The 24,764-nt window shown below is 41.7% G+C and overlaps 2 protein-coding genes across 2 annotated transcripts in view; one reads left to right on the top strand and one right to left on the bottom strand.

The window, feature by feature from the left end:
* Nucleotides 1-24,764, bottom strand: part of LOC145404127 (uncharacterized) — a 101,047-nt gene that overhangs the window by 15,602 nt on the left and 60,681 nt on the right. The window lies entirely within an intron of this gene.
* LOC145404123 (uncharacterized) lies at nucleotides 647-8,883 on the top strand. Its single transcript, XM_080275750.1, has 5 exons — nucleotides 647-858; nucleotides 3,671-3,812; nucleotides 3,933-4,619; nucleotides 5,107-5,277; nucleotides 6,901-8,883. Exons 1-5 carry the CDS (start codon nucleotides 698-700, stop codon nucleotides 7,069-7,071), a joined length of 1,332 nt encoding a protein of 443 aa, XP_080131876.1. The 5' UTR covers nucleotides 647-697; the 3' UTR covers nucleotides 7,072-8,883.

Below are 24,764 nucleotides of genomic sequence, written 5' to 3' on the forward strand. Positions count from 1 at the left end.
GAATGGATGGACAGTTGATAGATATTTAGCTGAATGAAAGAAAGGTGAATGGACGGATGAGTGGACGGCGGAATGGCTGGAGGAGTGGAAGGTAGGATGGATGACGACACATGGTTCTCGTAAATTCTTATTACTACACATCTACGCTACAGTACTTCCAACTCCTTTGTAAAAACTGCGGTCATCCAGCTTCTCCGTACCTTAAAGTCGTAAATCCTCATAATTAACAACTTCCAGTATAACCAAGCTACAAACGCACCACAGTTCCCCTTACGCCTTATTGTTCTCGTAAACTTACAAATCTAAAAACTCTAGACCCTCTTGGTAAATTTCAAACACACCATCTAACTTCACCGATTCCTCAGGCTTTACTTTAGGCCTGCATCTCACACCTCACAACTCCCAGTCCTAGTATGCGGCCGTATACACTTCACTTTTCTTTCTTTTATTCTTCTGTTTTCTGTTTTCTCTCTTTCCATTTTCTGCACAAAGAGGGAGTTTGGCGATTCTAGAAGCGTTACAAACATGACGGCCCAGCAACAGAGGGTCGTGTCGGGTGTGGACCGGGTCTGTCATGGTCGGCGGGGCGGGGCGAGGTGGCGGGTATATAGTCAGGCTGAGGCAGAACTGAGGCAGGGTGAGCCAGCAGCAGCAACAGCAGCAGCCTCAGCCTCCTGCCGTGAGCGCCGTAGCGAAGATGAACAAGTACTTCCCCGGCATCGGACGCATCGAGTACCGGCCCGATGCGGGTCCGGAGGATACGCTGGTGTTCCGTCACTACAATGCCGGAGAGACGGTGCACGGCCGCACCATGGAGGACTGGCTGCGGTTCTCTGTGTGCTACTTCAACACCTTCAGGTACAGTACCCTGTTTGTGTGGTACCATAGTAAACAACGGTACAGTGCCGCAAAAAAGATGCATAAACTTAAGCAGCCGTCATTTCATTATTTAAAAATGAACCCAACTAACTAATGATTCACGTGATCTACTGCTGTTCAGTAACTATCTCGGTTTAACACTTCAGCCTTGGGGGATGACTAGTTTACTGGGACTAACGTCAGACGATTATAAGCGGAACCTTTCGAAGTCGGAAGGTTAATATGTTATTCGTCACTTACACAACTCACAGCTCAGCTACACTGCTTCTGCCGAGCGACATTCAGGAGTGAATTGCAGATGATCTAATTGATTATGGTTAAGTACATGGTTATTTAGGTAATGCAGTTATTCTATTTTTCCACATTTCATCCAAGGAAATACAACCCCTGTTGGCCCACTGTCATCACGACCAGAATGCATGACACGACTAATTCTATAACGTTAACAAGTGTCGCGTTTTTTTTTTTTTTTTTTTTTTTTTTGGGGGGGGGGGTTTGGGGAAATCAGAGTGGTAATTACTCCTATCTCTTATTGGGGGGGGGGAATTACTACCCCCTTACCTCAGCAGGCAAGTACTTCCCCTTATCCCCAGGGGGTAATTGCTCCCCTCTTCCTCTCAAGGGGTAATTACTTCCAATTTCACAGTCCAGGGGGTATCCCCGGCAGCACTTACGGTATGGAATTTGACGCCTCATATGATACCTGTACAATGGTTATGACAATATGCAACAGGAGCTGTATTTCCTTGGATGAAATATGGAAAAATGAAATAACTGAATAACAAAAATTAGCTAACCAAAGCATGACGGGTGTTCATGTATCAAATTCTTTGATGGATCCTTATTATTTCCTGAAATAATAAGGATCCATCGTGTCATGAGCGCACTTTTGGTTTCTCTCTTTCTTTCTCTAATCTGGATTTGCTAAGACGCAAAGTTGTTATTTCTAGAGCTTACTGATATATGCAACATACCGTGGAGTTGTATGGTGATGTATATACAGTAATGTGGTATAGAATAAGCTGTTATATTGATTATACTGTTAGTGACAGTTAGATATAGGTATTTCAAATCATACTGTGATGATTTTTGCGATACGTATTAAAGGGAAAACAAAAGGATATAAATGACAGTGCAGATGCACCAAGCAAGTGCTTCATTGCTTTCTGTAAGACAAATGAATGATTTTTGCCTCAGAAATGTTGCAAGTAACTTCGTCTGGTGAAGCACTTGTGTGTGTGTGTGTGTGTGTGTGTGTGTGTGTGTGTGTGTGTGTGTGTGTGTGTTTTAAGTGTCCAACTTTGGGCACAAATTTAACAATCGCCTCCTGTCACCGAACGTGACTTCTAGATACCAAACTCCTTCACATGTCACCCATTGGGTAGTAATACCCACTGTCTACCTTAAGACTGATAACGGCTGATCCTTCGTTTCCCAGAAGAACCAGTTCTTCAAAAGAATAAGCTAGTGCTCAAAACCTCCAAATAACTATCAGTTTATAAGTGGTACCGCTAGTGCTCTCATTCAGAAATGGTGTGTGTGTGTGTGTGTGTGTGTGTGTGTGTGTGTGTGTGTGTGTGTGTGTGTGTTCTTACCTAATTGTATCTTTACAGGAATGAGTCAAGCTCGTACTGTCCCGTGTCTTAAACCATATTTATCGTACATATCCTTAAATTTGTGAATTGTTTTGGCACACACTATTTCATTCGGTAGTGCATTCCATTGATCAATTGCTCTGTTTGGGAAACTGAATTTCCTTACGTCTTTATCACCTCTCTTCTTATGCAGTTTTTTGCAGTGTCCTCTTGCTGATGCTTCTCCATATGTTAAGTAATCATTTACGTCTATTTTCTCCTTCCCTGATATGCACTTATATAGCATTATCATGTCACCTCTTTTCCTTCTCTCCTGTAGTGTTGGTAGATTCAGTTTATTTAGTCTTTCTTCGTAGCTTAGGTCCCTTAAGCTTGGTATCCATCTTGTAGCGGCCCTTTGAACTTTTTCAATCTTGTCTATGTGCTTTTTGAGATGAGGACTCCAGACTACTGATGCATATTCCAGGGTTGGTCTAATGAAAGATGTTATTATCCTTCTTAGCATGTCTTCATTTATGTATGTGAATGCTATTCTCATATTTGCAAGCAGTGTATACATGTTCCGTACCTTCTCGCTGATGTGGTCAGCCGGAGATAGTCTGTTATTGATAATCACACCTAGGTCTTTCTCTCTTTCTGATGTGTGTGTGTGTGTGTGTGTGTGTGTGTGTGTGTGTGTGTGTGTGTGTGTGTGTGTGTGTGTGTGTGTGTGTGTGTGTTTACATGTCGCAAGTTCTTGTGGAAGATCAGTAATGTCTGTTTTATCAAAATTCATATCATGAAACTATTCCCTGCTCCAGCTTGGGATTAAACTTGTGCCCTTTCAGATAGCAGGGCACACACATCTCAGTCTATTTGACCTTCTGTGGGGCTGAAGTGATAATTCATAGACCTCAGTGGCGAATAAACTAAACTATGACCTACTTCACTGGGCGCTCTCATGGTAGTTTCTAGTGATTGTTTCTGTTTCTGGATCCTGTTTCAAACCCCTTCAACCCGATCTCTCTCTCTCTCTCAGAATAAAGATGACTACCAGTAGAAAACTGAGACTTTAGAGGTTAACAGTGAAATACAATCTATTCTAGCCTTTCATGATGACAAGGATTTACTGTACCTAACCTACATATGGTTAGTGATGCGAATTAAATTACAATGTGAAGCACAATTCTAAAGAAGAAATGTTCTGTTCTGCACAGATACTTGGGGTCTGATGGTTACTATGGTGACCGCACACACCAGAACCAGTGGGAAGATGGGACCCGCTCTCTTGACAACTACCGCAGACGTATGATGGCAGCCTTCGAATTCTTCCACAAGCTTAATGTCAAGTACTACTCGGTATGTTAATGGTTTGATGACATGTTGATGAATGAATTTATATGAAGAAATTGATTTAAATGTTGTAAATCTGTGGACAGGTGGGACATGGTGGTGTGAATGATAGGTGTGGTGTCGCAGGTGTGTGACCGCGACCTGGCCCCGGAGGGTGACAGCTTTGAGGAGACCAATTCCCACCTGGAGGAGATGGTGACCATGGCAGCTGACCTTCAGAAGCAGACTGGTGTGCGTCCTCTGTACTTCGGAGCTGATCTCTTCACTCACCCTCGATACATGAACGGCGCAGCTGCCAACCCTGATGCGCACGTGTTTGCCTACGCATGTGCGCAGGTGAAGCGCGGTCTAGAGGCAGCAAAACGGCTGGGGGCGGAGAACTTTGTGTTCTTCCACCCTCGTGACGGCTACCAGAGCCTGCTGCAGCGACAGGTGTTCCGGGACATGTCCCACCTGGCCCAGCTGTACCGCATGGCCGCCCAGTACAAGGACAAGATCGGCTACAAGGGTCAGCTGCTGATCCAGCCCAAGCCAGCAGACCCGCGACGCCACCAGTACGAGAGCGACGCCGCAGCCACCATGCATCTACTGCGTCACTTTGGTCTGGACAAACAGTACAAGTTGTACATCAAACCCGCCTTCTCCCGCCTCATGGGTCGCCCCTACCACCACGATGTCTACATGGCCGCTGCCTTCAACATGCTCGGTTCTGTCGACGCCTCCGACAGCTACCCCGAGGTCCACGCCACTTCCGACATCTGCGCATACGACGTGCGTGATGCAACCTACGTCATGAAGTGCATCTTGGAGCAGGTTGGTGTATTACTATGCATTATATTACTTTATACAGTACTCGTACATTACACCGTTCAACACAACACACAGTTATCCCAAGATCCACGCCACCCCTGATATCTGCCCCTACGACATGCGTGATGCAACTTACGTCACGAAGTGCATTTTGGAGAAGGCTGCTTATTTATTACACATTATGTAGTGTTATGTATACTACACTACTGCGCGCGCACACACACACACACACACACACAAACGCTGAAGCCACCTCGTGATATCTGTGCCAACAGCAGGTGGCCTACGTCGTGAGCACTATATATTACACTAGTGGACTAACACACACTGCCTAGACCCTAGACGTCTTGGCGTATAATATGTGTGATACAACCAACGTCATGAAGTCCTGGGAGCATATTAGTTATTATTCTGAGATGTTACGACAGAGAATTTATTATAAGCTGTGCAAGTCATCAGCAGTAGCAGTATTTTGTTCCACTGCCAACAGAGTGGGATGCAGCAGGGTGGACTGACACTGGGAGGTCGTGTGAGGCGTGAGTCAGTGGAGCCGCGAGATCTCTTCCACGGGCACATTCTGGCCATGGACACCTTCGCTAGGGCTCTCAAGAACGCTGCACGTATAATTGCTGACGGCTGCTTCACTCGCAGTGTTCAGCAGGTGAGTCATCAATGGTTTTGTCATTGCTGCTTCTTGAACTACTACTTCACTCAATATTCAGTGGGCAGTCTTGACTTCTTATCTGTTGAGATGTTTCATTTTTAGTCTTGACCATTCTTAAGAAAACCATGATTTCGCGAAATTCTGGGGTCATCTAATGGGACATATTTTAGGTACGGATGTTAAAGAACTGCTTGTCAATAATCTTCGATCTTTAATCCCCAGCAACAGTACTCCACATTTACAAATATCATAACCTACAAGGCTGAGGATTCAGTTTGCTAAATATAGTAGGAATAGATAATCTGGCAACACAGCAATGGGTTCATGGCAGGATATTCGTGGATTAAATTCTGTTCCCCAGAATTAAAATACATTCATCTTCGAAATACTCTGGTTCTAAAACTTATAAAGAAGTTTTTGAAGTGCTGGTGTTAGAATGAGGGCTGCTCAATTTGGTTTTAGTGCATTTGGGTAATTCTTGCCAACAGGGATGGGAAGAAAGATTTAAGACAACTTTATCTAACCCATTTCATACAACGACCTCCCAAGCCAAATAAAATAATTTAATTGTAGCAAGAACAGATTATGAACATGAGGAAGCCCTCAGTGCAATATTTGTGTCCTAAAGTTAGTCGAAGGACCCTGACCTCGACTGACTGTTCTTAAAATTTATTTATTCATCCTTCAACACCTTCCACAAAGTTGGGTCCAAATATGATCAATAGTGTTTCAGTTGACATTGCCTATGACCTTGTCCTTTGACCAATGATTCTCAAAATCGAATCACCTTATTTTTGGCTGATGTTAAACCCTTCCACTGGTCTGGTCAGAATCAGATCGTGCTTAAGTTATAGAGCAACCTTTGACTGCTGTGACCTTGATATTTGATTGATTGTTATCAAATGGAATTACAAGGCAACCTTTGACCTTGTCTGTGTCCTTGATATTTGACTGACTGTTCCCAAAATGGGATTATAGAGCAAACTTTGACATTGCTGTGGCCTTGATATTTGACTCTTCTTGGAATAGAATTATATGGCAAACTTTGACTTTGCTGTGATCTTGATATTTGTCCGATTTTTCTCAAAATGGAATTACAGGGCAACCTTTGACTTTGCTCTGCGACCCTAATATTTGGGCGTTTTTTCTCAAAATGTAATTACTTCATCCCATTCATGGGGCCTGCCTCTTGCTCCTCTGGAAAACTTCAGTACTGTATGAATAAAGATTATAGGAGAATATTCACATAGTTATAATCAAGCACAGCAAAACTGTGCATTGTCATTCTATGGCAGACAGTTAAACATAGAAGCTCACAGCTGATGCAAATAATATCACAGTCAGCCTAAAAGATTTCTATAACAACACCATAGTTAGTCCTAAAAGTTTTCTGTAATGGCTGCTAGGCAACCCTTTGGGATCAAACATCTATCCACCTTCTCCACCTGGAAAGAGACTGTGCCTTGCCCTCTCTGTGGAGTGGGGAAAAAATTCCTTTCTTCAGTCAACATATTACAGAATCAGATGGATTTTACGTCTAAATATCTTCAGTAAACGGATTACAGTATTATACAGAGTTTACGCCTGAACATCTCCATCAATTTTCCACTTTTCTTCCAGCGCTATGCCTCCTACAAGTCAGGGATTGGCGAGCGCATCGAGAAAGGCGCAGCATCCTTTGAAGAGTGTGAGGACTACATCCGGAAGTGCGGTGAACCTCAGCACCACTCCAGCCGCCATGAACACTACCACAACATGTTCAACTACTATGTCTATCAGCCACGACAGTAAAGGGTTTTCCTCCACCCCATACAACCACTGGAAAATACTAATATCACCACTCAGGTCTAGCTACTACTACCCATGTGACCCCTCCAAATTACTACCTACACTATCACTTACCTACCTACCACTCATCATATGACCACTAGAAACTAAGTATACTATCATTTGTCTGCCTTCTGTTTCTTGTTCAGTTCTTGGATAAAAGTTACACTGCCACTCAAGTGAACGTACCTACTACTACCCACACTTCATAACTCCTGGAAGCTAGAGTGCCTTTTTACCACTTGGCTCCACCAACCAAAACAGCCTGTCATTCTATCACATTACAGTACAACCAACAAGTCTGCCTCAAATTCTTATATTTAGTTACTATACCTTTTATTGTCATGCTTCTAATACTTGCGTATGAAAAGATCCCTCACTTTCCTTATACCTTCTTCAGGAGACAGTGGCAAAGCTCTGAAGAGCCATTAACCTCTCTGAGAATCCAGTACTTGCTTACTGATGCCTGTCGACTGAAGTTACCTCTTTACAATGCTGTACAAAACAAACACCATTAACTTTTACCATGCCCACACAATGTTAACCTGTACTAAAAAACACCTGTTTTTACTTTCATGACATAAAAAATATTTAACAGCCTCTTCTGTTTTGCTGTGTGCAACATGAACTTGAGACACCACATGCAGGAACTGTGCTCAGGCCATGTGGATCAGAAGCAGAGACATCACCACCCCGATGACTTTGCACCCCACACAGCCTAACCTCAGATGCTGGGTTCGTGTTTCGTTCATTTGCTAGGACTGTTAGGATGAACCTCTGAGCCATGTTCTACCGCCAGAACTTCAGTTCTTGGCTAAATGATGATGATATGTTCCACCATTTAACTTCCTCCTACCATACTAACATCAGCACAAGCATTAGAAGTCATGCTATATACCCTCTTCCATTTTTCTGTCCCTCTACCTTTTTTATTCCTGACCCATGCCAGTCACCACAGCCACAAACAACCATAATAAGTCACTATTATAAAAACAAAACTATAAATTTCAAACTATTCTGCTGCTGCTGACCACTCCAGAACATACCTAACAACTGTATGTCACTACCATCAACAGATCGTCACAGGTTATAACAAAAAAAAGTCATATAAGTCCTGCCATAAACTGTTAAAACCTTACTATTCATTTACCTACCTTAAACACCTTGTAACAGTCATCCATTCATGTAGCACTGATATATAAACAGAACCATGACACCCTTTCAAAATAAAACAGAACAGGAAAGCTTATACCAACCAAAGTCTCAGGAATTTAAAGCTCACTTTGCATCACTGTCAGAGTAAATGCCAAACACCTGCAAAACCAAGCCAAATATGGATATAGTTTTGCATCCTACCCCACTTCACCTTACATCTCCCTAGAATAGTGGAGATTGAGGCTGAGGTGATAGGTGTGGATGTGGGTGACATGGTGTGATCTGGGGGCTTGGGTGGATGTGCTTAAGTGATGTCTGGTGAAGCAAATCAACCACTGTCCACTCAACATCCACCTCCCACCAAGGCTACACCAAAAGTGAAAGGCCAGAGTATAGAAGTTCAAGATGGTAACAAGAAACCACTTTGAATAACCTACCAACTGCATACATGGATTATTAACCACAGTCTTTCCATCTGTTCTTCCTGCAAGCACTTTTAAAATACTAAAGAACTGCAAATGTCAGTAAAGAAGACCAAAAAATATGACAGAGTTACCAGCAATAATTCTAACATTTTTAAAATACTGTACTGTAATATCTTCTAACATCAATAGGCTATAGTCAAAAACATCATAGCTTACATCTATAAATGCTACAAATTTATATCAAGCTGTTCAGAAAATGAACATGGCAGAACAATACCAGCATACAACAGTAAGCACCAAATGTTTTTTCTTATATCTCTGGCCAGTAAGGCAACACTCCTCTCAGACACCAATTGGTTGATCTTGATTAATCAGTGGTTCAGATGCAAATAAAAACTGGAAAAAAATTACTGAGTATTTTTATCCAAAGTACAGATTTTAAAATTAAGTCTTCACATATCTATCTGTCTATAGCCAGATGCCATAATCCCATATGGGGTGGCTGTTTGACTCTGAGTTAGTTATTTTACAGGGAGGGTCACTAACCCTCTGCCAACCCATTTGTTGACATGTAGGGAACATGTATTGGTTGGTCATACAGTATAGTTACCATCCAGCATTGTAAATTGTCTCCTGGCTTACAGGAAGCCATTAGGTTTGCCACTCAATGTAAACCTACCTAAACAGGAAAGTGGAGTAATAAAAAGTGACAGGAAAGATGACAGAAATAGGAAGAGAGGAGGGTAGTGACAGAAAAATAATGATAAAGGTGGAAGGAGAAAGTAGTAGGCAACACTACATCAAGTGAGTGGATGATGGTTGCCACCACCTACCACCATACAGATGACATATTGTACAGTGAAGTATAGTTTTGCTTCATATGTCACTGAACTGGTTGGCTAATGGAAACACCTAAGAACCATAATAACCATTCTAACTAGTCTACAACATGCTACAAAATTAATAATGTACAATTTAATTTTTCTAGGGGTGATAGGGGCCTACCCTGGAATGAGATAATTCTAGAGGCATAAAACTTTCGGACCAGATAATGAAAGTAATGGGGAGAGTCGTAGTAAGTAAGATAAGGGAAAGAGAGAATATTGATCAGGTGCAGTTTGGGTTTATGCCAGGCAGAGTCCACTGATGCCATATTCATTGTCCGACAGCTTTAGGAAAAATATAACAGAATGGAAAGGGAGTGTACTTTATTTTTGTTGATTTGGAGGCCTTTGACAGTCCCTAGGGAAGTGGTGAAGTGACCAGTGAGAAAGTCTGGCATCAAGTAGTGGCTTGTTAGAGTGGTTATGGCTATGCATGTGGGTGCTTGCATCCAGGTGAATGTGAATGGAAAATTTGAATGATGAGTCTTCCACGAATGTTGGCATGCATCAGGAGTCAGTCTTGGGGCCCCTTATTGTGTGTCATGGTGTAGCTCTCTCACGTGACTTCAGAAATGGACTCCCATGGGAGATGTATGCTGATGACTTGGTGTTGATTGCAGAGAATGAAAGGGACATAGAGGAAAGCTTTAGGAAGTGGAGAGAGGAAATGGGACACAGGGGTTTGAGAGTACCTGCAGATAAAACAAGCGATTGCGTCTAGGGCTGGTGGTAGTACTATCAAAGCAGAAGGAGTGAGGTCATATGCAGTTTGCCATAAGTGTGTGAGCAGTAACTCCATCTTGTGCCATGTTTGTGATAAGTGGGTGCACAAGAGATTTAATGGTATTAGAGGTAGGCTGCAAAACAATGTGCTGTGTCAGGGAGAGCATGTAGAGATTGTCAGGTGTGAAAGGAATAATCTTGGTGGAAAGTTTCTTGAGTGTATGGAGGAGTTTTGTTATCTGGGGAACATGGTAGGGCTGGAACTAGTACTATGGCTAGGGTAAGGAATAGTTGGAGGAGGTTCAAGGAGCCATTACCTCTCCTAACATTTGAGGGCTCTCCCTGCGCACTATGGAATCTTTGTATGTGGCATGTGTCAGGAGTGCAATGCTTTATAACACTGAGATCTGAGCAGTTGGGAAGATGATATATATACACTCTAATGTACAGATGTGACAATGATTAGATGGATGTGCAGTATGTCCTTGAATGTGAGGCCTTGGGGGACTAGGATCGTGAGTGAAGAGTTAAGAGGAAAGATGGGACTTCAATGCATTGGTGTTGTGATGAGGAGGAGAAGACTGAGATGGCCTGGGCATGCTGAAAGGATGGAGGATAACAATTGGGTGTGGAGGATGAGAAGTTTAAGTGTTGGAGACAGGGTTGTAAGAGGCAGACCAAAAAAGGACCTGGGATGAGGTCACAGTGTGACCTCAGGAATTAGGGACTGAATAGGGAGACTACCAGAGATCAAGTAGAGTGGACAGCCACCATTAGTAACCAAGGCTGACGCATGCAAGCATGTTGGAGCCTTTATAAATGATACAATACGACAAACAGTGTGATACAATACAGATTATTACTGTACTACCCTTTACAGATGTGCTTCATATACTGTACTCCTATCATTCTTGTATAACCAAGCTTAAAAATGAGTGCCAAGCCCTAGCTATATGTGTCTCTGTGCATTCTTATCCATGCATTCTGATACCAGGTCACTTCTTTAGTTTCAGCCTTCATACTTTACTTTTATACATACTCATTTACCATATCCATCCAACTTCTTGGTAGATGATCTCCCACACTTCCTCCCACCTTCAAACTCACTCAAACACATCTGTTTAACCACCTTATCTATATCCAGTCTCTAATTATGACCATAATGTCTAAATATCCTCATAAGATACTCTTGTATCATTACATTATAATTATGATGATCATCATCATTCTGAGGATAGGGCGAGGTAAGATCCAGAAAACATGGAAAACTCAGAGTCGTAAAAATATCAACACAATGGCCAGCAAAACTGGCCAGACATTCATTCACCCATTGTTCAGGCCTCTAGAATCCTGGCCCCATCTCATTTACAAGAAGCCAAATTACGAATCAACATACAACTCATGTGAAAGATGGCTGGTTATGATGACTCAAGGATGTACTGCCACAAGAGTGAAAATATGACTGCAAGCAGAACCACAATCCTTTACCAAAAACTAGTTTGATTCGGTTTTGGTAATTTGGTTTAGCTTCTCTCCCCCAATTTAGGTCTGACCCAGTTCCAGTAGCTACAATTATGCTGGTTTTGGTCTGGTACTGTATGCTAATTCTTGAAAAACTGGATCTAGTAATCCAGTCTGGTAAGTTAATTTTGGCAAAATGTGGAAAAATTCTGGCTTTGGGGATGGAACCAAAATAAGTGAAAATAATAACCGACTTACCAGAAAAATTGAGAGATTCCCTCCAGATTCAGGTCTCATACAGCATATTAACTTCAGCAGATCTTGTTTGGTAGTGGTCCACTCCCAGGTCTTAACTGTAAGCCTGGTAACTACAAACATAATCACATTTAGCTAAGGCAGGAACTCAGCAATAAATACAAACTATTACTATAACAAAAGACTTTACACATCTTAGGCTTCTTTTTTTTCCTTGACAGTTTACAGTACCTAACTGGGAATTAACTGGCTCGTTTTGGTCCTTCTGTAAGCTTCCTGCAAACTGAAAATCATCACGAACATTATGACTAGTCTCAGTGCAGGGGTTTCTTGACCACCCACTGTCAAGAGGGCTCCAGTGAGTAAAATTGTCTGGCAGCAGTAGCTAAAATGTAATACGAAGGCGACATTCTGCCCTACAATGGACTGAAAGGAAGAATGGTGTCAGTCTGATTTGCTAACTGAAAATCAACACAATATGGTCACTTCTTGGAAAGTGAGGGTCTGCACCCATATTTCTAAGCTGTCTCTGAAAACATACATACATACATACATCATCTAACACACCTTCAAATAATAGCCTACAGAAGAAAGCTACCACCACTGTCAAGGATAATTATCATTGAGGTAAACTCTGCATGCATGCTACAGTACACATCATCATGTTCAAATGAAACACCAGGATTAATGCAAATTTCTTAATGAACTATTAGATCTTTCATCCACTGGTCAATAATATGGAATACTATGGAATGTAATACAGTAAATAAATCACAGAAACTATTTTAACTGAGGAGATTTTATTACCCTTAACTAATACTCTACACAAAAGACCAGTCAGCCTCTATGTATCAGAGGTACAAATTCTCAACATAACCAAACCAAACTGAAGTCAAATGAGCAACCACAATACTGTGTATCTCTTCCATGATTAGCTAACAAATGACAACTCAAATTTTAAACATTTAAATGAGGACCAAGTATTTCATGATTTTCAGGTGTAAATCGAAACTTTACCCCCTCGGGGTAGGGGGGTTTCAAGAATACTCCTCCAGTATCCCTGCTTGTCATATGAGGCGACTAAAAGGGTTGGTAGTGGGTTAGTGCCCCACCCCCTAAAAAGAACTAACTAAACAAGCAAATAAAGCGCCTCGGACCAGGATGGACCATACGTTAATGACCAAGGAACGAATAAAGGACATTCTGAGGGAGGGGACATGGAATGTGAGAGGAGTGAATGATGAAGTGAAAGAGAGAGAGAGTGTTCAGGTGCTTGAGGATGCAAGAGTGGATATATGTGGACTGACTGAAACTAAATGGTGAGGTGAAAGGGTGAGAGAATGAGAATATGGTTTAGGAATATGTGTGGGAGTTAAAAGAGAATGAGAGGGCAAGAGAGGGAGTATGTCTGATGATAAGCAAGAAGTGGAAGGAGAATATAAGAGAGTATGGAACAGTGGGTGCAAGGATTGTATAGGTGAGGATGAAAGTAGGTATACAAGCGTGGATGATTGTATGTGCGTATGCGTCGACAGAGGACTGAGTGGCAAGAATGAAATATGAGTTTTAGGCAAGTGTAGAAGCATGTATGGACAAATATGAGAGGAGCGAAAGTGTTTTTGATTGGTGACATGACTGGCAAAGTTGGGAATGTACGAGTGAATGGAATGGTTGTTCAGTGGGGTTTGCCAGCTGAAGTAGATGGGAATGGTAGTGCTTTGGTGGACATCTGTGCTGGTAAGGGGTTAGTAATAGCCAACACCTACTTTCGGCATAAAATGATCCACAGGTATACAGTACATGGAGAGTCATGAGCAGGATGGATGGTGAACTTGTTGAACGAAAGGCAATGATAGACTACGTGTGTGTGGATGAGCAAATGAGAAGACAAGTGTTGGATGCAAGAGTGTGGAGAGGGTGGGGGAATGGAGTCTCGGACCATCACTTAGTGATGGCCAAGGTAAAGCTACAAAGAAAATGGTTGAGGAGATGAAAGGGGAGACAGGAGGAAACAGCTCCTGTGAGAAGAGTGGAGAATTTGCAAGATAGTGAGAAAATGGCAGAGTATAAGAGCATAGTGGAAGAAAGATTGGGAAGGTATGAGTTAGAGTGGACAGAAGGGGTGGAAGACGTATGTAAGATATTCACGGAAGAGATAGGCGCGGCGTGTAAGGTGGTTAGTGGAATGAGGAGGAGAGGCAAGGGTGTGCAAGAGACAGCATGGTGGAATGATAATGTGAAACGAACTGTGGAAGAAAAGAAGAAGGCATATAGTGAATGGTTAGCGAGTAGAGGCAGGGGAGAAGATGAGAGAGAGAAGAGAGAGGTATATGTGAGCAGCAGAAGGGAGGTGAAGAGATTGGTGAAGGAGAGTAAGAAGAAAGTGGATGAAGAGTTTTGGAGGAATCTGAGTGTGAAATGGAGGGAGAGTAAGAAATTGTTTTGGAAGGAGGTAAAGAAAGTAAGGCAGTGTGAAAGGGGAAATAGTAGGGGAGTGAAAGATAGAAATAATAGATTGTTGGTGGAGAAGAGAGACAAATTGAGGAAATGGAAGAAGCACTGAGTATTTGCTGAATGTACAGAGTGACAGCAGTGCGAGTATAAGTGGCTGGGGAATGGCTGGGAGAAGAAGAGATGAGAGGAGGGAGCAAGTGATCAGTAGGGCATAAGTAGTGGATGCAATGAAGATCAAGATGGGAAAGGCCCCAGTAATTGATGGAGTGTGTGGTGAAAATGATGTATGGTGGTGAGATTGTAGTAGAGAGGATATGGAAGTTATGTAGATTGGCCTGGGAAGAGGGAAGGGTTCCGGAGGACTGGAAATCAGGTATAATTGTTTCTTTATACAAAGGAAAAGGGGAGAGAGAAGTATGTGGTAACCATAGGGGTATTTGCCTTCTTAGTGTGACTGGAAAAATATATTGTAGAATACTCATTGATAGGGTTAGGCATATAACAGAGGAGCTAGTTGGAGAAGAACAAGGGGGATAAAGGAAGGGAAAAGGGTGTGTAGATCAGATATTTGTTCTAAGATGTTTAGTGGAGAAGTATCTAAGAGACGGGAAAGAAAGTGTATGCTGCCTTCATAGACTTGGAGAATGCTTATGACAGAATAAACTGGCAAGGTATGTGGAAGGTATTAAGAATATATGGAGTGGAAGGGAAATTGTTGAGTGCTGTGAAGAGTATGTACAAAGGAGCTACGGCTACGATGCGAGTGGATGGTGAGCTGGGTGAGTTCTTTGATCTCAATGTGGGACTGAAACAGGGTTATGTGATGTCTCCATGGCTGTTTAATATATACAGTACATGGATGGGGTTGTAAAGGAGGTGCAAGGTAGGGCAGTGGATGTGGGGGTGGCTCTAATGAATAAGGGTGAGATTTGGAAAATTCCGGTGTTGCTGTTTGTTGATGATACAGTATTGTTGTGTGAAGATGAACGGGAGTTGCAAGGTTTGGTGAATGAGTTTGGGACACTGTGTAGGAATAGGAATCTGAAAGTTAATGTAAACAAGAGTAAAGTTATGGTGTTTGAGAGGAATGAAGTCACAGAATGCACAGTGAGGCTGGACGGTGAGGATATGGAGAATGTGAATGCATTCAAGTATTTGGGTAGTGTGATGAGTAAGGATGGAACTTTTGGTGATGAAGTGCTTGAAAGGGTACAGCATGGAAGGAAGGTTGTTGGTTCACTGAAAGCAGTGATGAGAAATAGGGAGGTGAGTATGGAAGTTCAGAAGTCACTGAATGATAGTATTGTGATCCCTACCCTGACGTATGGAAGCGAGGCATAGACCTTGCAAGAGGGGAACAAGTCAAGAGTGAGAACAATGGAAATGAGTTATTTGAGAGGAGCATGTGGAGTGACATGGAGGGACAGGTTGATGAATGAAGAAGTGAAGGAACATTGTGGGGTGGATGTGGATGTGGTTGAGAAGATTTGGAGAAATACGCTGAGGTGGTTTGGACATGTGGAGAAAATGGAGAATGAAAGACTGGCTAAGAGGGTGTATGTAGGTGAGGTGGAGGGAGGGAGAGGGAGGGGGAGACTGAGGATGAGGTAGAGGGATGGAGTTGAGAGGTATATGAGGGAGGGGGGAGTGAGTTGGGAGGAGGGTAGTCAAATGGTAGGTGACAGAGTGACTTGGAGGCGTTTTGTCTGCGGCCACCCTTTGCGGGATTAGGGCGTCGGGCTATAGATAGATAGAAGATTGAAAGTAGGACAATAAATGTGGGCGATTGTGTGTGTGTTTGTGGCAACGAAAGATCGTGCAAATAGAGTGAAAGAAGAGTTCTGGGCAAATGTAGATGTGTGTACGGAAAAGTTTGAAAGGAATGAGTGTTTTTGACTGGAGATGGGAATGGAAAAGTAGGGACTGTGAGAGTAGATGGAGTAGTTGGTGAATGGGGTGTGCTTGCAGAAATGGATGAGAATGGCAGTGCTCTAGTGGACATTTGTGTGAGGAGGGGGTTGGTGATCACCAATATCCTGTTTACACACAAAATGATCCACAGGTATATGTAGCAAGTGATGAGAAGGGCCGGTAGTGAACTGAATGAATGGAAGACAATGACTGATTTTGTGTGTGTATGACAGAATAAGAAGGTGTGTAATGGATGCAAGAGCATACAGAGCTTGGGGGAGTGGATGTTCAAATGCAATGGTGGAATAGAGGGAGGGAAGGACAGGAAGTAGTAGTCCACACAAGGAGCGTAGAATGGTTCCAACAGAATGGAAAAAAAGGCAGAATATAAGAGACAAGTGAAGGAGCGATGGGTTAGATATGATCTGAAGCAGATGGGGGAGGTGGAAGGTGTGTGCAAGATATGCAGCATATGAGGTGGTGCATGGGGTGAGGAGAAGACGAAAAGGGGTGCAAGGAACAACATGGTGGAAAGAAGTGGGCTTGGCACAAAAGAAAGCATATAGTGAGTGGATGGGAAGCAGGGGTGTGAAGGAAGTTGAGAGACAGAAGAGAGATGTATACGCAGGGAGGAAGAGAGATGTGAAAAGATTAGTAAGAGAGTGTAAGAAGAAAGTGGATGAGGATTTGGAAGGAATTTCAGTGTAACGTGGAAAGAAAGTAAGAAATGTTCTGGAAAGAGGTAACAAGAGTAAGACAGGGTGATAAGGGAGTTTGTCGGAGAATGAAAGATAAAAATAGACTGATAGTTGAGAAGGGAGAAAAGGTAAGCAGATGGAGAGAACACTTTCAGGAACTGTTAAACATAAAGAATGAAAGTGATGTGAGGATAAGTGGCTGGGGAATTGCTGCGAGGAGGAGGGAGGTGAAAGGAGAAGAAGAAATCAGTAGGATGGAAGCAGTGGAGACAATGAAGAAAGTCAAAATGGGGAATGCTCCAGGAACTGAAGGAATGTGTGGTGACATGCTGAAGCATGGGGGAGAGATGGTAGTAAAATGGATATGGAAGATGCGCAGATTGGCCTGGGGGGAAGGTAGAGTCCCAGAGGATTGGAAGTCGGGTATAATTATTCCCTTATACAAAGGAAATGGGGAAAAGAAGTGTGTGGTAATCATTAGGCATTTGTCTTCTTAGTGTAACAGGAAAAGTGTATGGCAGGATACTCACTGACTGGTTAGGGAAATAACAGAGGAATTATTTGGTGAATTATTGGGATATTTTTGAAAGGGAAGAGGCTGCATAGATCAGATATTCATTCTTAGGTCTTTGGAGGAAAAGTTTCTAGAGAAGGGAAATAAGTTGTATGCAGGCTTCATGGACATGAAGAATGCATTTACAGAGTGGATACACAAGGAATGTCAAAAATATCAAGAATATATGAAGTAAATGGGAAGTTGTTGAATGCCATGAAGAATATGTATGAGGGGGCTAAGGCTCCTGTGCGTGTGGATAGTGAATTGAGTTAATTTTTCTATCTTAATGTTGGATTGAAACAGGGATGTGTCATGTCTCCATGGCTGTTCAGTCAGTATATGGATGGGGTTATAAAAGAGATACAAGGTAGGGCAGTGGATGTTGGAGTGGCCCTAATGAGAGAGGGTAGTGTTTGGAAACTCCCTGTACTGTTGTTTGCAGATGATACTGTGTTGTTAAGTGAAGATGAAGGGAGCTGCAAAGCTTGGTAAGTGAGTTTGGAAGAGTGTGTAAGAAACAGAATCTAAAGGTGAATGTAGGGAAGAGTAAAGTGATGGCCTCTGAGGGACATGAAGTCACTGGATGTACAGTGATGTTGGATGATGAGGAAATGGAAAATGTAAGTGCATTTAAGTACAGCAGGTACGCACAGAACGCGAGCTCACAGTACGCAAATCTCATTGTACGCGAGGACATTTTTTTATCGAATTTTAGTGTATTTTTTAACAGTAAATGAATTGAACTTGTAATAGGCGACATGGCAGCGAAGAGTGACCCAAATCCGGGGTTACCCGGAGGCCAATGCAGAGCAGGAGACCACAGCAGAGCAGCCAGCACCACCAGTGATGGAGAGAGGAGACTTGTCGGTGATGGAGATCAGCCGGGTAGTGTGTGCCCTAGATAAATTCAAGGTAGAACTCAAGGACATCAAACACCGTCAGTTGTGAGTGGAGGAAGTGATGACTTCACTGGACAGAACCTTCCGCTACTACACAGACTGGCACAACCAAGAGGTTAACAGAAGCATGCAAACCCTCATCACCCGTTACCTGGGGCCTTAAGAAAGTGAGGAATCACTCCCTTCAACATCAGAAGAGCCATTTCCTGGGGAGGATCAAGAGGATAATGTGATGTCTGAGGTGTCAGAAATAGACTTTGAAGGGTTTATGACTGAAGTGAGTGCATTAGCTAGTGAAAGTGTCGAAAGTGCTGGTGATGAGAGTGGTGAAGGTGGTGTCGGGTGGTGCAGGAGGTGCTCACTAGGTGCCTCACCCTGCCTCGGATCCCCTTCTTACGTCCATCAAGCCTGTTGTCCTCTTGGGTTAAAGTGAGCTGCCATATTCTTGTTGGTGTATTTAGGCCATATCCTTGTTGATTTAGTAAAACCATAATTTTGTTAGTTTACTTTATCTTAGGTAATATGTTTTAGATAGTTTCCTTGTACAGTACAATACTTAGGTCTGAAAGGAGGCTCAAGGGTTACCGATGAAGGGGGTGCCGCCCACATGTGATTTTTCCCATAAGTTTATGTATTCACAGTACACGAATTCCTAGTAAGCGACCTCCTCTGCCGCCCATAAACTTGCGTACTGTGTGTACCTGCTGTATTTGGGTAGTGTGATGAGTAAGGATGAAAGTTTGGAGGGTGAAGTGTTTGAAAGGGTACAACAAGGAAGAAAAGTTGCTGGTTCTTTGAAAGCAGTGATAAGAAACAGGGAAGTGAGCATGGAAGTAAAAAGGTCGCTGCATGACAGTAATGTGATACCATCTCTAACATATGGAAGTGAAGCTAGGACCTCCTTGGAATGCCACAAGTCAAGAGTGAGAGCAGTGGAAATGAGTTATATGGGACGAGCTTGTGGAGTTACCTGGAGAGACAGACTGACAAATGAGGAAGTGAAAGAGCATTGTGGTGTGGATGTGGATGTGATAGAAAGTGTTAAGAAAAATACACTGAGGTGGTTTGGCCATGCAGAGAGGATGGAGAATGAGAGACTAATGAGGAGAGAGTATGTGAGTGAGGTGGAGGGGAGGAGAGGGAAGGGGAAGCCAAGGATGAGATGAAGAGACGGAGTGGAGAGGTATATGAGAGAGAGGGGGTGTGAGCTGGGAGCAGGGCGGTGAAATGGCGGGGGACCAGGCGACATGGAGGTGATTTGTTTGTGGCCATCCCTTAAGGTATTAAGACATCTGGCAATAAACAGACAGACAGCTAGAAAATATGACATGATAAGAACCAATGAATAATGAAATGGAAGTAATGTATAGTATGAAAAGGTTAGAGGACGACAACAAGAAAACCAAGAACAAAAGGGAGGGATAAAACTGATATGCATATGGGAGAAACTGGTCGGGATTGGTTTGAAGGACCACAGTTTGATGTATGGCAATGAGGTGGATGAGACAAGGAGAGAGAGGCCAAGAACAAGATGGAAAGACAGGGGTGAGGTGCATAAATATGAAGCAGTGCTGGGAAGGTACAAGAGATTACAGATGAGGATATGGCTGAATGGGGGTATTTTTGTTGCAGTAATACAACATGAAACCACATAAAGAACAAGTATATGCATACACACACATAAACACAGCCAAAAATGTTGAGCTCCAATCTTACAAAGTAATTTCCAAATATTTACATTATATTATCTGATGCAAACTGGCAGACTGGATCTTTCAGAAACTAAAATTATTAATGATGTTACCCAGCCAAGCTTAAAGGAACTATGAAAAATAATACACTACCTGTAGTGCTGAACTAACTGCAAGGATGGGTATTATATGAGTCACTAAGCTATTCTGTGAAATGTCCGTAACCGAAACAAACGTGTACACTTTGATGCAGGCCACCATTGCAACTGTGGGAAAAGAACATTATGTAATGAGGAACACTTATTCACTGAGGCCTTGAAGCTAAACAAACTTAAAAAAACAACCACTATACGGTAGTTTGTCCGTTTCATCATATCCAAAACTTTGAAAATTGCATAGAACATCTGTAAATCTAAACTTTATAATATAAAATCAGCATCAGTGCCAGTCAAGTACATCATGAATTGACACACCTACCAGTGCACTGGGTTTTTTATCTTAGCAGCAGAATATCTCCATCAACCCTTATCAAAATGTCTTCAGTAACATTAGAATAACCCTTTATGCAAATAACAAAGACATTTAATAATTCCAAGTTATAACACCTGAGAAACACTTAGCAGACTTATCACAAATAACGTCCCAAGCAACATTTGGACATTAGAAAAATATCAATGGTAAGTTCACTTTAAGTATTGTACTTGTATTTCTATTTCTGGCAGTATTCTGCACAGATTGGCTCACAGAATAAAGTATCTATCACGAACTGTAGAGCCTTTCACAACACAAAGAAGGAGGAGGAGGAGGACTCACACAACTTAGTCGATAAAACCCGACAGCCCATTTAGCTAAAAAAAATAATAATTAAAATAATAATATTAATAAATAATGATAATAATAACTGGTAATAATAATAATAATCATCATCATCATCATCTAATCCCATGTTGCCCCATGAGAAGCACAGAAACCCAGGGCTAGGTAAGTTGGTCCTGACAATTAAGATGAGAGTGACCAGCCTCACTCATCCCTGTGTGGCTTTATGTGAGCAATAATCCCCAACCATCCCTTGGATATAAATCTGCATAGGCTTAATCCGTTTGGAGTGCCTTAATTACCCACTAAACCACCAGGCGCCAAAATTTGGTTACCGGTATATAGTTACCACCCAGCATAGTAAATGGTTTCCTGGTGCACAGAAAACCATTTGGCTTGTCACTCAGTGTACAGTCACCCACTGACAGAAGCAAGAGATAGAATGAAGGAAAGAAAGACAGAAGAGGAAGGAAAGAAAGAAGGAAGAGAGAAAAGGGCAGTCACACGAAAGCAGCACTACATCGAGTGAGTGGATGATGGTAAGTGTTGCTCTCGGACTCTGGCAATTGTAATCTGGCTTATGTTACTATTACATGCACTGGAAGATAATAAGTCTTTAACAATACTGTAATATTGTTATTGGATGCTGCACATAAGCAAAATGGATTCAAATACAGTATACAATCTACAGCTGTTACAAAAATCCATCCATCATCCAAGCTTATGTTGCCCAAGGAGGAGCATAGAAGCCTGGGGCTAGGCAAGTTGGTCCTGACATTTAAGATGAGAGTGACCAGCCTTACTCATCCATGAGTGGCATAACGTGAGCAATAAACCCCAACCACCCACTGGATATAAACCTTCACCAGCCCAATCCGACTGGAGTGCCATAATTACCCACTAAACCACCAGGTGCCATAATATGGTTATATGGTTACCATCCAGCGTAGTAATTGGTTTCCTGGTGTACAGGAAACCGTTTGGCTTGTCACTCAGTGTAGAAACCTTATCAAAAAATTATTAAACTGATGTACTGTATAGGGTTTGTTAACATTTGTTATGCAAAATAAACCTTCCCAACACTGTAACTCATAAAATACCTTAACACTTCTTAAATGATGCTTCAAAAATAGGAACACCTGTGGTAATAAGGTAAAAGCATTAAGAACCCATATTAAACCTCTCACTGTCACATCTGTCATTTTATTCTACACACTAGATGACTATGTTCAGCTGAGGATGAATCACCTGGGCCTGATAATGTTAATAATGTACTGGTACCATGCACCTTCTCATCAAAGGAACATTATTCTATGTAAGGTAACAAAAAATCATCTTATTTATCCCAGCACGAATCACACCAGTCAGAGAGTGTTGATTTAGTCTCATAATGTGCATGCGTCTGTGAAGGATTATTCAGCTTTTGTCAGTCTGTAGTATATGAAAAAATCAGTTCAATTTTAACTCAGCCATTCTCTTGATTTAACCATGAAAGTCCTGGAATACTTACTTTTTAGGTTATACTTCCTACCTCATGATATTATATAAAGCTCTGGAGAGGCTTTCTGAACTGGAGGGGTTAGATATTGTCTTACTGAACCTCTTCAATACAAAAGTACTTTCATGAGCTGAATAAATAATACAGAGAGACACATACTGTATAATACAACTGAAGACATCACTGGAATGAAGGAGTTAAACCTTGCTATAATTCTAAATCAAGTTACTTAAATGGTAGTCTAACTTACATGTACCTTTACTTACCATGAAGTCATGAATATATAGTAAGTACCAAAAAAACAAATTAATAAATAAAATAAAAAATAAATATTAATCTAGTACAAGGGTCAATCATCCAGAACATGCAAATATGGTAAAAACAGCAACATACTGAGCTGGTCTAACACCTTCAAAATGTTTCTGTTTCAAGCAACTTCCCCCATAATACTGTACGTGACCAGAAAACATTCTTCATCCATGGTGTCATGTTGTTTTGTAAATAAACCACACAATAATCTCTCATCACTGTGTGTACAGCACACTGCATGTTCAAAACTTTATACATTTGTCACTTTCACTGGATAGTAATATAAATAGGGTCTGTCTTCTCCAAACATTTACCAAGAATATGATGCCAGGCAGAGTATAATCTCTGAATACAGTCAGGCCAAGGCATACGTCAGTTTGGGATGTGATAAAATGATATAATGATGAACTGAAAGTTATACCCAGTTTCGCGATCACAGTGGTGAAATTCGCTCATACAACAATTGTGGTGGCCATGTACAACAATCCTGTGAATGCATGGTGCCTCCTATGCAAACTGGCAGTCAGACGTTTGATCTAAGATGGTACCCTAGTGTTTGCATTCACTGTGATAATCTGCTTTTGTTCTGTTTCATGCACAAGGGCACTGAAACACCACTGCTATCATCAAATAATAGCACAAGAAAGCAACAAATAGTACAGTGTGCGATATTAAGAGCATTAACTTTTGTGAGAATAACTGAAACTTGTGATTTGAAAATCATGTCTGGCAAGGATGTTACCCCTAGCGAAAAGCCAAGGGTAAAATTATTTTTTATTTATTTTTTTTTTTAGGTTATGTGGTCCTTGGTCCTCTACCTATCCCCGCTGAACCCATATTATATCAACCTTGGTATACAATAAATCAGTATGCGACGAGTTTTCACTTGACATAACCCCATCGCATACCAAGGCGTGACTATAGTAGCCTATCGTACCTGTACTGGTTCTTTTGTGACACCTATCAGTTTGGATATTCTTCTCCCTTTTACATACATTTTCCTATGCACTGCCAGACACAATCTTCAAAGTTTATTTAGGTTGCTTGTTCATTATCTCATTTTGCTTCCCTCCCTAAAACTTCATCTTACCAATCTGTCTAGTGTCTATCCATTGTCAAATGCCCAATCCCAAAGTTCATCTACAATTATCATGACTGTCACACACTCAAGTCCTTCTATCACCACCTATCTTTATCCCTTACCACCAACCCATGCCATCTTCCCTCATATACTCTACCATTTTGTCATTTCATCTCAATCTCAGTCATCCTCTCCTCACTCTCCCATCAACTTCAATATTCCTTTAATCTCACTTCAGTATTATTAAAATGTATTCTTTTGTAACCTGACTTTAATATTTTTTCATCTAAATTTCTGCAACTACACAGTGTAAAGAGGACTGATTAGATGGATAGCTATTAGAAAAGTGGATGCCACGAAAAGGAAGGGCTGCCTGAAACTGAAGTGGAAAGTTAAATGTGGATAAGACTACTATGAGAAAGCAGCTTGGAATGAAAAGATGGACTGGGAAAGGCTATGACAAGATTTTTCGATTCTTGTCATTCTTCAGTATTCTCACAATATGGCCTGAAACAAAAGAATTTTTGAAACAGTTGTAGAAGCATGACAGATCAATTAAATTGGTAATAACAGTTTAGATATAATATATTGCATTTACGATACCTTTTACATTCAACTATTGTTTTCTTTGGAGATGCACTGGGAATGTTAAGTTTCTTATGAGCTTTATAACTGTTCTGGCTTCCAAAACTACTGGTACACATAGGATTCATAGAGTCTCTTACCCTAAATTAATTCTTGTTCCTCTGCATAACTAGTCTGTCCCTTTGAAGCTTCAGGCTGAGGATGGAATGAAGGTCTGCAACTGAGTCAGGATAAGTATGCATGGTGATCATCTGTT

The sequence above is a fragment of the Coenobita brevimanus genome, chromosome 62, assembly GCF_032717465.1.
Source record: "Coenobita brevimanus isolate Jiangsu-jjx chromosome 62, ASM3271746v2, whole genome shotgun sequence".
Taxonomy (NCBI): Eukaryota; Metazoa; Arthropoda; class Malacostraca; order Decapoda; family Coenobitidae; genus Coenobita; species Coenobita brevimanus.

What these genes read in the sequence shown, in the direction of transcription:
- LOC145404123 (XM_080275750.1), top strand. Translation starts at nt 698, where the DNA reads ATGAACAAGTACTTCCCCGGCATCGGACGCATCGAGTACCGGCCCGAT. An exon ending in TGCTACTTCAACACCTTCAG is followed by an intron (nt 859 to 3,670) that starts GTACAGTACCCT and finishes TGTTCTGCACAG; the next exon opens with ATACTTGGGGTCTGATGGTT. An exon ending in TGAAGTGCATCTTGGAGCAG is followed by an intron (nt 4,620 to 5,106) that starts GTTGGTGTATTA and finishes CACTGCCAACAG; the next exon opens with AGTGGGATGCAGCAGGGTGG.